This window comes from Oncorhynchus mykiss, chromosome 21 (assembly GCF_057628025.1).
Source record: "Oncorhynchus mykiss isolate SJ-2025 chromosome 21, ASM5762802v1, whole genome shotgun sequence".
NCBI lineage: Eukaryota > Metazoa > Chordata > Actinopteri > Salmoniformes > Salmonidae > Oncorhynchus > Oncorhynchus mykiss.
The window spans coordinates 7,497,501-7,510,000 of NC_143042.1; the positions used below are offsets into that span (position 1 = coordinate 7,497,501).

Below are 12,500 nucleotides of genomic sequence, written 5' to 3' on the forward strand. Positions count from 1 at the left end.
AAGGGGAAGCTGTGTGCAGTGGTGTGTCACACTGACTTGTAACAGTTGTTGTTGTACTTGTTGTAGCTGCCCAGAGAGGTGAGGACCCCCTGACATACAGCGTAGGAGAAAAACACCTGGGTCCCTGCGTCACGCCACACCCAGAGAGAGAGGGGGAGAGGGATGGAGTTAGAGAGAGTGAGAGGGGTGGATGGAGGGAGGGGGATGGATGGATGGAGGAAGGGAGGAGAGAGAGGGTAGGAGAAAGAATGGGAGGTATGGAGGCAAGGAGAGAGAGGGTAGGAGAAAGAATGGGAGGTATGGAGGCAAGGAGAGAGAGGGTAGGAGAAAGAATGGGAGGTATGGAGGAAGGGAGAAGAGAGATGGAGGCAAGGAGAGGGAGAGAGAGGGGGAGGCAAGGAGTGAAAGACAGGGGAAGGGATGGAGGGAGGAGAGAGGAGAGGGAAGGAGGGAGGTAGGAAAGAGAGTGAGAGGGATGGAGATAGGGAGAAGAGAAAGAGAGAATGAGGGGGGCAGAGTACAGGAAGAAAGAATATCTATTTTACTGTCACGTGTTCAGCTACTTTCACTCATTAAAGTAAACAAAAACCGGTCAGAACCATGTGGTTTTCATCAAATACATTCATGTAGACCCATAAAACATTGGATACATTTCTCTGTCAAAGCTGACAACAATCAACTACAACTTGTGTAACATCAGGTTTGTCTAGGGCCAATAATCTGGGCTCTCTACTGTCTTTCTCAGGCCAACATCCATCTGTGTGTCCGTTCATGTGCGTGTTTGTGTGTATGTATGGCTGCCTGTGTCTGCTTGCACTTCCTATGTGTGTGTGTTGACAACATCAACCCTCTCAGCAGACCCTCAGCAGACCCACTCATAGCAGCATCTGGTTAGTGTTAGCAGGAGGGCGATAGGGCCTGGGAGGCCTGCAGTCTGCCCCATAACAAAGTCCATTATCCATCCCAGCATAATCCACATACTACCACAACCAGCTGGGATGGGCCCCTTCATTTATCTTCTCTCTGTCTATACACAGACCCCTTAAACTCCTCTCTCTGTCTATACCCAGACCCCTTAAGCTCTTCTCTCTGTCTATACACAGACCCCTAAAGCTCTTCTCTCTGTCTATACACAGACCCCTAAAGCTCTTCTCTCTGTCTATACACAGACCCCTTAAGCTCTTCTCTCTGTCTATACACAGACCCCTTAAGCTCTTCTCTCTGTCTATACACAGACCCCTTAAGCTCTTCTCTCTGTCTATACACAGACCCCTTAAGCTCTTCTCTCTGTCTATACACAGACCCCTAAAGCTCTTCTCTCTGTCTATACACAGACCCCTTAAGCTCTTCTCTCGGTTTATACACAGACCTCTAAACCTCTTCTCTCTGTTATACACAGACCTCTAAAACTCTTCTCTCTGTTTATACACAGACCTCTAAACCTCTTCTCTCTGTTATACACAGACCTCTAAAACTCTTCTCTCTGTTTATACACAGACCTCTAAACCTCTTCTCTCTGTTTATACACAGAGCCCTAAACCTCTTCTCTCTGTTATACACAGACCTCTAAAACTCTTCTCTCTGTTTATACACAGACCTCTAAACCTCTTCTCTCTGTTATACACAGAGCCCTAAACCTCTTCTCTCTGTTTATACACAGAGCCCTAAACCTCTTCTCTCTGTTTATACACTGAGCCCTAAATCTCTTCTCTCTGTTTATACACAGAGCCCTAAACCTCTTCTCTCTGTTTATACACAGAGCCCTAAACCTCTTCTCTCTGTTTATACACAGACCTCTAAACTAATACACCACCCTCACTCCAGACTTCTTCCCCAAATCCAAAATAAAACACATGGCATGCAGTCGAACACACATTTTCTCCCTGGTCTGTTCTTCAGCTGTGTCGGGACACAGAGTTACATAACCAATCATCACCCGAACCCTGAAGTGTATTCATTTGGCCACCGTTCCAGTCGAAGTAACTGGGGATTCCCACGCCAGCGCCCCCGTCCTCCTCTCAATCCTCCCCCAGGTCTCTAATTGCTTTAGCAACTTTTCTCACACCCTACACCTATGAACTTAAAGATGTTAGGTTTGTGACTATCCTTTTGTCCGCACATGATATGACACATCTGTCTTGGCGTATGTTTGCTGGGATACCTGGAAAGATGATGTTATACAGTAATTTAGTTCTTTGAGAATCAGTGTTTTAGCCATAAGGTTAATTAACATAATATTATTCACCCTCCCCCAATGTTGACGTCCTGCTCTCTCTACGGAAAAACAGCACGTTTCCGTTTAAAATAGACTGGTTGAAATATGATACAAAGAAACAAACTCACAACAGTTCATGACACTTCCCAAATACCCAGCAGGCTTCATTTGTCGCGGTTTGCCCCCTTTTTGAGCCTACTCCTGATCCAACGAGCCCCACACAACAGGAAGCAAAGTTGGAGGATAGTTGACCCCGGAAAGGAAGCTTGACCTCTCCAGGGACCGCTACACCGGACCCCAGAAGGCATCAGGTCACATGCCATGTTGTACTAAGGTCAAAGGTAATCCATACCAAAGAATGTCTCTTTTATGGGACTCTCTGGCACCTAAAGAAATCGTCTGAATGCCTGAGTGTTTGACCGTTGCCATTGACGTTCAGTCATTGGACTACGACCAAAGAGTATCTTAAATTAATTAGTGGGGAAAATACAAAACTGACCCAAGATCAGCGTATAGGGGCAACTTCATCCTGATCCGGGAGGATGGTGTTTTTGTTACTGGGTGGGTTGTTTTGGGTTACTGTTTAACTAGACCAGTTCCGCTTTGGGATTGTGAGCAGAGAAAGAGAGAGAGAAAATGCTAGAGAACATATTCCTCTGTACTAGCATCTTCACTCCCTACTACCATCTTATATGTAAGAAAGTAGTAATTAAAAATGAGGGAAGAGAGTAGTAATGAGGGAAGAACGTAGTAATGAGGGTGGAAAGTAGTAATGAGGGAAGAGAGTAGTACTAAAGCTATAATCCTACTACCATCTTTATTCCCTACTACCATCTTTCCTCTCTACTACCATCTTCCTCCCTACTACCATCTTTCCTCTCTACTACCATCTTTATTCCCTACTACCATCTTTATTCCCTACTACCATCTTTCCTCTCTACTACCATATTTCCTCCCTACTACCATCTTTCTCCTACACCATCTTCCTCCCTACTACCATCTTTCCTCCCTACTACCATCTTTCCTCTCTACTACCATCTTTCCTCTCTACTACCATCTTTATTCCCTACTACCATCTGTATTCCCTACTACCATCTTTATTCTCTACTACCATCTTTATTCCCTACTACCATCTTTATTCCCTACTACCATCTTTATTCCCTACTACCATCTTTCCTCCCTACTACCATCTTTATTCCCTACTACCATCTTTATTCCCTACTACCATCTTTATTCCCTACTACCATCTTTATTCCTACTACCATCTTATTCCCTACTACCATCTTTATTCCCTACTACCATCTTTATTCCCTACTACCATATTTCCTCTCTACTACCATCTTTATTCCCCTACTACCATCTTATTTTCCCTACTACCATCTTTCCTCCCTACTACCATCTTTATTCCTACTACTACCATCTTTATTCCCTACTACCATCTTTATTCCCTACTACCATCTTTCCTCTCTACTACCATCTTTATTCCCTACTACCATCTTTATTCCCTACTACCATCTTTCCTCTCTACTACCATCTTTATTCCCTACTACCATCTTTATTCCCTACTAGCATCTTCCCTCTCTACTACCATCTTTATTCCCTACTATACCATCTTTATTCCCTACTACCATCTTTATTCCCTACTACCAATCTTTATTCCCTACTACCATCTTTATTCCCTACACCATCTTTATTCCCTACTACCATCTTTCCTCTCTACTACCATCTTTCCTCCCTACTACCTTCTTTCCTCTCACTACCATCTTTATTCCCTACTACCATCTGTTATTCCTACTACCATCTTTCCTCTCTACTACCATCTTTCCTCCCTACTACCTCTTTCCTCTCTACTACCATCTTTCCTCTCTACTACCATCTTTATTCCCTACTACCATCTTCACTCCCTACTACCATCTTTATTCCCTACTACCATCTTTATTCCTACTACCATCTTTATTCCCTACTACCATCTTTATTCCTACTACCATCTTTCCTCTCTACTACCATCTTTCCTCCCTACTACCATCTTCCTCTCTACTACCATCTTTCCTCCCTACTACCATCTTCCCTCTCTACTACCATCTTTATTCCCTACTACCATCTTTATTCCCTACTACCATCTTCCTCCCTACTACCATCTTTCCTCTCTACTACCATCTTTATTCCCTACTACCATCTTCCCTCTCTACTACCATCTTTATTCCCTACTACCATCTTTCCTCCTACTACCATCTTTCCTCCCTACTACCATCTTTCCTCTCTACTACCTTCTTTCCTCCCTACTACCATCTTCCCTCTCTACTACCATCTTTATTACCTACTACCATCTTCACTCCCTACTACCATCTTTATTCCCTACTACCATCTTTATTCCCTACTACCATCTTTATTCCCTACTACCATACCATCTTCCTCTCTACTACCAGCTTCCTCCCTACTACCATCTTTCCTCTCTACTACCATCTTTCCTCCCTACTACCATCTTCCCTCTCTACTACCATCTTTTTTCCCTACTACCATCTTCACTCCCTACTACCATCTTTATTCCCTACTACCATCCCTCTCTACTACCATCTTTATTCCCTACTACCATCTTTCCTCTCTACTACCATCTTTCCTCCCTACTACCATCTTTCCTCCCTTCTACCATCTTTATTCTCTACTACCATCTTTATTCCCTACTACCATCTTTATTCCCTACTACCATCTTTATTCCCTACTACCATCTTTATTCCCTACTACCATCTTTATTCCCTACTACCATCTTTCCTCTCTACTACCATCTTTCCTCCCTACTACCATCTTTCCTCTCTACTACCATCTTTCCTCCCTACTACCATCTTTCCTCCCTACTACCATCTTTCCTCCCTACTACCATATTTCCTCTCTACTACCATCTTCCCTCCCTACTAGTATCTTCACTCCCTACTATCATCTTTCCTCTCTACTACCATCTTCCCTCCCTACTACCATCTTTCCTCCCTACTACCATCTTCCCTCTCTACTACCATCTTCCCTCTCTACTACCATCTTTCCTCTCTACTACCATCTTTCCTCTCTACTACCATCTTTCCTCCCTACTACCATCTTCCCTCTCTACTACCATCTTTCCTCTCTACTACCATCTTTATTCCCTACTACCATCTTTATTCCCTACTACCATCTTTCCTCCCTACTACCATCTTTCCTCTCTACTACCATCTTTATTCCCTACTACCATCTTCCCTCTCTACTACCATCTTTATTCCCTACTACCATCTTTCCTCCCTACTACCATATTTCCTCTCTACTACCATCTTCCCTCCCTACTAGTATCTTCACTCCCTACTATCATCTTTCCTCTCTACTACCATCTTCCCTCCCTACTACCATCTTTCCTCCCTACTACCATCTTCCCTCTCTACTACCATCTTCCCTCTCTACTACCATCTTTCCTCTCTACTACCATCTTTCCTCTCTACTACCATCTTTCCTCCCTACTACCATCTTCCCTCTCTACTACCATCTTTCCTCTCTACTACCATCTTTATTCCCTACTACCATCTTTATTCCCTACTACCATCTTTCCTCCCTACTACCATCTTTCCTCTCTACTACCATCTTTATTCCCTACTACCATCTTCCCTCTCTACTACCATCTTTATTCCCTACTACCATCTTTCCTCCCTACTACCATCTTTCCTCCCTACTACCATCTTTCCTCTCTACTACCATCTTTCCTCCCTACTACCATCTTCCCTCTCTACTACCATCTTTATTCCCTACTACCATCTTCACTCCCTACTACCATCTTTATTCCCTACTACCATCTTTATTCCCTACTACCATCTTTATTCCCTACTACCATCTTTATTCCCTACTACCATCTTTCCTCTCTACTACCATCTTTCCTCCCTACAACCATCTTTCCTCTCTACTACCATCTTTCCTCCCTACTACCATCTTCCCTCTCTACTACCATCTTTATTCCCTACTACCATCTTCACTCCCTACTACCATCTTTATTCCCAACTACCATCTTCCCTCTCTACTACCATCTTTATTCCCTACTACCATCTTTCCTCTCTACTACCATCTTTCCTCCCTACTACCATCTTTCCTCCCTTCTACCATCTTTATTCTCTACTACCATCTTTATTCCCTACTACCATCTTTATTCCCTACTACCATCTTTATTCCCTACTACCATCTTTATTCCCTACTACCATCTTTCCTCTCTACTACCATCTTTCCTCCCTACTACCATCTTTCCTCTCTACTACCATCTTTCCTCCCTACTACCATCTTTCCTCCCTACTACCATCTTTCCTCCCTACTACCATCTTTCCTCCCTACTACCATATTTCCTCTCTACTACCATCTTCCCTCCCTACTAGCATCTTCACTCCCTACTATCATCTTTCCTCTCTACTACCATCTTCCCTCCCTACTACCATCTTTCCTCCCTACTACCATCTTCCCTCTCTACTACCATCTTCCCTCTCTACTACCATCTTTCCTCTCTACTACCATCTTTCCTCTCTACTACCATCTTTCCTCCCTACTACCATCTTCCCTCTCTACTACCATCTTTCCTCTCTACTACCATCTTCCCTCCCTACTAGCATCTTCACTCCCTACTACCATCTTTCCTCTCTACTACCATCTTTCCTCCCTACTACCATCTTTCCTCTCTACTACCATCTTTCCTCCCTGCTACCATATTTCCTCTCTACTACCATCTTTCCTCCCTACTACCATCTTTCCTCTCTACTACTATCTTTCCTCTCTACTACCATCTTTCCTCCCTACTACCATCTTTCCTCCCTACTACCATCTTTCCTCCCTACTACCATCTTTCCTCTCTACTAGCATCTTCACTCCCTACTACCATCTTTCCTCCCTACTACCATCTTTCCTCCCTACTACCATCTTTCCTCTCTACTAGCATCTTCACTCCCTACTACCATCTTTCCTCCCTACTACCATCTTTCCTCTCTACTACCATCTTTCCTCCCTACTACCATCTTTCCTCCCTACTACCATCTTTCCTCCCTACTACCATCTTTCCTCCCCACTACCATCTTTCCTCCCTACTACCATCCCTGTCCCATCAGTCTTACCCCAGGTTCCAAGATCTTGTCCATTTGAGGCCAGAGATAGTACTTTATGCCCTCTCCAGCCCCTGGTAGAGTCACACCTCGGATAAACAGGATGAAGAGCATCAGGTAGGGGAACGTTGCTGTGAAGTACACCACCTGTGGTCACAAATGAAGATACACTTGAACACACAGACACACACACACACACAGACACACACACACACAGACACACAGACACAGACACACACACACACACACACACACACACACACACACACACACACACACACACACACACACACACACGAAGAGATTGTACAGACAGAAACAGGGAGGTACTACCTGGACTTGGCCAAGAAGAAACACTCATTTTAGTTTTCCCTTGCAGAACATTTTGGTGTGGTGTGCCCTAATGAATTTGATCCTGTTGTTTTGGTCTGTATGGGAGGCTGCCAGCTCACCTTGCCTGTAGATTTGACTCCCTTCCAGATGCAGAAGTAGCAGATGATCCAGGCCAGCAGCAGACAGAGAGCCAGGTCCCAATGTACAGCACCCAGAGACACATGATCTGACGTCCTCAACACCCGACGACTGGGGAACAACACACACACACACATATGTAAGGACGCATGCACACACACACACACACACGAATGCACACACACACACACACACACACACACACACACATACACATACACACACACACACACACACACACACACACACACACACACACACCAGGCTGGTCAGTAAGACGTTTAGACCATGGTGCCACGGCAGTTCACAAATGTTTAGCAACACGGGAGAGTATGATGATGATAAATGGAAAAAACGCTTTTTATTTCATTATCATATAGTTTTATGCTTTCCCCAAACCATAACCCTAACCTTAACCATTTGGAATGAATACCTAAACTTAACCCTTTTAGTTGTTTCTGTTTTAACCTAGTAACCATGCAGAATTAACCCACTCATCAAATTACGTCAAATCCCAATACCATGACCCTCTATGTACTACATACCATCTTAGACATGGTGTTTTATTTCAGAGATCCTCTCCCTACACAAATCTAACCTAAACAAATTCACAGCGACAGCCGACCCGACAGAAAGACACGTGTTCTTTTTCCAACTTTATAGTCTCCATATGGAGCCTCTGCACGAATACAGAGACAAAATAGCATCGGCATGATAGATACAGATGTTCCATTTTCCCCAGTTTAGTTCAGAGGGTTTTAGTTTAGGCTTTGAACCCCAAAGAAAGGACACATATTGTTCTCATTTAGAAGAAAACGCTTTAGAGTGCTGTTTTCAGCCCATTTCCCAATCCTGCACCACCCGGAAACACCATCAGGAATGTATCATGTGGGAAGAACCATGGCCTATTACGAAATCACCAGACTAGTCTGACAAAACAACAACACTGAATTTGAACACAAAATAATCCTTATCGAGCACTCTAATTGGTTGTTTTATGGTTCCCTCCAGGCTGTAATTGGCTAATTTCCCTTACCCGGTGTTCTACTGGGCTGTTGGGCCGTTGGGTGGGCCCTATATTGTCTGTCAGCATGACTCATCATCATCACTATCAGTATGTGTGTGTGCGTGTGTGTGCGTGTGTATTTCAGAAGTTATGATTGGTTTCAAACTTACGCCCAAAACTCCTCCTCGGGAGACGTGATCTTCATGGTTTCATTACTGAAAGAGAAAGAGGGGGGTAAACCAATAAAAAGCAAAGAGAAATAGCAAAATGAACCACAAGACAGTAATCTCAATGTCTGCATGACTGCACCTCATCAACACCCAGTGTATCTTCATCAACACCCAGTGTATCTGATATCTTCAAAGTACAATAAGGAGGCCTACCTCAACATATTGTAGTCATTATATTCAGTCTGGTTGTGAAGGAAGGACCAGTCTGAGTCCAACTGGGAGAGGTGTGGGTTCAACAACATGGAACTCAAATTATGACAGTTCTCTGTGAGAATGTTAGAGAGAGAAAAAGAGAAAGAGAGAGAGAGAGAGAGAGAGAGAGAGAGAGAAGATAGAGAGAGAGAGAGAGAGAGAGAGAGAGAGACAGAGAGAGAGAGAGAGAGAGAGAGAGAGAGAGAGAGAGAGAGAGAGAGAGAGAGAGAAAGAGAAAGAGAGAGAGAGAGAGAGATAATTAGTGAGTGAGTTTGAGTAAGTAAGTATGTGCACATGCATACGTGCACGTGTGTCTATGTCTACGTGTGTGTCTGTGTCTGTGTTCAGTTCTTGTACCAGTATTCCACTCATTGTCACAGGTGGACCAGGGCAGTGGATTCCTGAAGGAGTTGAATAGGTAGAACAGACCCCAGGCTAGAACCACTATGTAATAGATGTTCAAGTACGCCACAATCACTTGGGATGCAATTCCCACTCCTATAGACGGAAAAGCAAAGGCAGGTTAACATTTGATAAGGTGACTGTTCTTTAAATAACTTAGTAACTTAGCACAGTGTTCAAAGCATGGATCTGGAGAACTACAGGGCGTGCAGGCTTTTGGTTCAGCCAAGCACTACAATAACAAAATAAACAAACGTGTCATTGAGACTTTGTTAAGTTGAATCGGGAGTGTTAGTACTGGGCTGGAACAAAAGCCTGCTTAATACCTAGCAAATTACAGTTAGATATAGAAAATGTGAAATGTATTTGTTTTCAATCAATGTATTTGTATACAGCAGCATCTCATGGGTTTAGCCTGAAACAACACATTTGAATCCCTGTTTTAACTAGCATAAGGCCCGATTCCCTGACACAAATAATGGATAGTCCTGCACTAAAAAGCCATTTTAACGGTTATGGAATCAAAAATGTCATCTACGTAATCCCCAAAAGTAATTACTATCATGAACTACAACTAGTAATGCTGCATACTCCAAGAAAGGTTACAATCTCACCTTTCTGGCAAGAATAGTTATACATTGCTGAGGTGTCGTCCCTTTTGAAGATACAAGCTGAAGTACACAGTAGAAATATCATGAAAATATGAAAATACGAAATATTTTATATTGTGTATTTCCTATTCAATAGAACTGTATGAATACGGCTTGAAATGATACACGTTTTCGAAATATAATATAATCAAATTATACAACAACTAACTGTAAGATTTCACCTTCGTTATAACTGTAAAATACATATTTGTATGTTGAGTGTTAGAGAAAATGTGAATATTTTCTAAAGGTCTCTCTTGATCAAAACGTCTACCCCCATCGCTACCCCCATCGCTGTGAACATCTCACTGAGCTCGTTTGGAACTTGCCTTTCATCTCATATCAATCTTGTACGTCTGTTACAAGCAGAAAGGGTTTTCTCTTTAAAATGTATGAATTATTTAAACTTCCTGTCAATAAATCGATCTCTGAATGTGGTACAGCGACGAAACCCCTCTCTCCTGCTGCGCTACGATGTAAGGACTCCAGGCATATGTGTTGTTAGTGGCTGTGATGTAGGGTTCAGCCTGGAGTTGATGGACAGTCAGAAGAGCGAATAAAATGGTAGGAGGGACACCCCACATATACTATTGTGTCCGTGAGATTCAGGGCTACTGCTCAATGCAAGCCATTTCAGCCTATGGTGTCCACAGATACATTTATCAGTGAAAATGTCAGTCGGAAACGATACCAGAACCACGCAGGTCCCCAAAACAGGGGACTTGACATCTATTAATAAAGAAGACTGCTACAAGCTCTCACAGTCTCACGTCAAACGTCAAATTTCGAAGCTGTTCCAAACGTCACATTTTTAAGTGTTTAAGGTTAAGTTTAGGCATTAACTCTGTATTTTTAAGGTTAGGCATTAACTCCCGAATACTTAAGGTAAGGGTTAAGGTTTGCGTTACACTTAAAACAAAAATATCAAAAACCACTTTCTTTCTGGATTCGAACATGTTACTTTTGGAACCAAAGGCAGATGCCTACGCCCATCCACAACGCCCTAGCAAAACTAGCAAAACCAGCAAAACCGAAACCTACTTAAAGGTAACAGCTCTCACTGTTGCCCCTAGTGGCTGGTTTCTACATCATCTCCCGTCGTCCTCAGACATGGATGGATGTCGATTACTGACTTGTATCATGGGTGTCCTGACTGGAAGATTCCCCATAGGCTATATCTGTGTCTGGGGAACTGGCCCATTATGTAATAATGTAAGGAGCAGAGAGTGATCACCTTCGAACATGGGACATATCTTCCTCCAGGCTGTGACCCCGCCCTCGCTGGTGTACTGGCCCAATGCCGTCTCCAGGAAGAACACAGGGATACCACAGAAGAAGAGGAAGACAAAGTACGGGATGAAGAAGACACCTGTGGAGGGTTAGAAACACCAGTGAAGAAGAGTGTTTACTGTGTGAAAGGTGTGTTACTATGGTAAATGGTCAAATAGAACAGCAGGAAGGATACAAAGACAAAGCCATTGAGATGAATGACAAAACATTTTGTGTGAATAGACCAAGGAAATGCTTATTGACATTTCAGTTGTGTGATGATGCGGTATTGCTGTACAGTAGTTAGAACATGTTCTTTCGCTACGAGTCCATGAAAAGAGTTGACAGCTGAATAGATATCCTTCATAAGGAAATGAATTAACTTTCCAGTGGATACAGAGAGCCTTTGAGGCTGCACAAAAGCAATCGCAGGCCTGGTATCCTTGTTTTTTTTAAGGATGCATACATCTTTTGTTGCTCACAGAATATTAGAGGTGAAGCTCCGCCCACAGGGTTAGCGGACACAAGAGTCAACTCCCTCGGGAAACATCTTTCTTATCTCTCTTTCTCTCTTTCTTCTCTCTCTCTCTCTTTCTCTCAATACAATAAAAAAAATGTGAACAGTAAATATTACACTCACACAAGTTCCAAAAGAATAAAGACATTTCAAATGTCCTATTATGTCTATACAGTATACAGTGTTGTAATGATGTGCAAATAGTTCAAGTCAAAAAGGGAGGAAATAAATAAGCAACATAAATATGGGTTGTTTTACAATGGCATTTGTTATTCACTGGTTGCTCTTTTCTTGTGGCAACAGGTCACAAATCTTGCTGCTGTGATGCACACTGTGGTATTTCACCCAATAGATATGGGAGTCAAAATGTTATTTGTTTTTCGTATTCTTTGTGAGTCTGTGAGGTCTGAGGGAAATATGTATCTCTAATATGGTCACATATTTGGCAGGAGGTTAGG

The 12,500-nt window shown here is 43.0% G+C and overlaps 1 protein-coding gene across 1 annotated transcript in view; it reads right to left on the bottom strand.

Annotated features, from left to right (window-relative positions):
• Positions 1 to 12,500, bottom strand: part of LOC110499854 (sodium- and chloride-dependent GABA transporter 2) — a 19,693-nt gene that overhangs the window by 5,178 nt on the left and 2,015 nt on the right. Inside the window, exons 3-9 of the mRNA XM_090215017.1 lie at positions 11,491 to 11,625; positions 9,562 to 9,702; positions 9,166 to 9,277; positions 8,953 to 8,997; positions 7,758 to 7,887; positions 7,320 to 7,452; positions 37 to 142 (exon numbers count right to left, since the gene is read on the bottom strand). Of these exons, the coding sequence (XP_090071143.1) occupies positions 37 to 142; positions 7,320 to 7,452; positions 7,758 to 7,887; positions 8,953 to 8,997; positions 9,166 to 9,277; positions 9,562 to 9,702; positions 11,491 to 11,625 (802 nt within the window). The remainder of the gene's footprint in view (positions 1 to 36; positions 143 to 7,319; positions 7,453 to 7,757; positions 7,888 to 8,952; positions 8,998 to 9,165; positions 9,278 to 9,561; positions 9,703 to 11,490; positions 11,626 to 12,500) is intronic.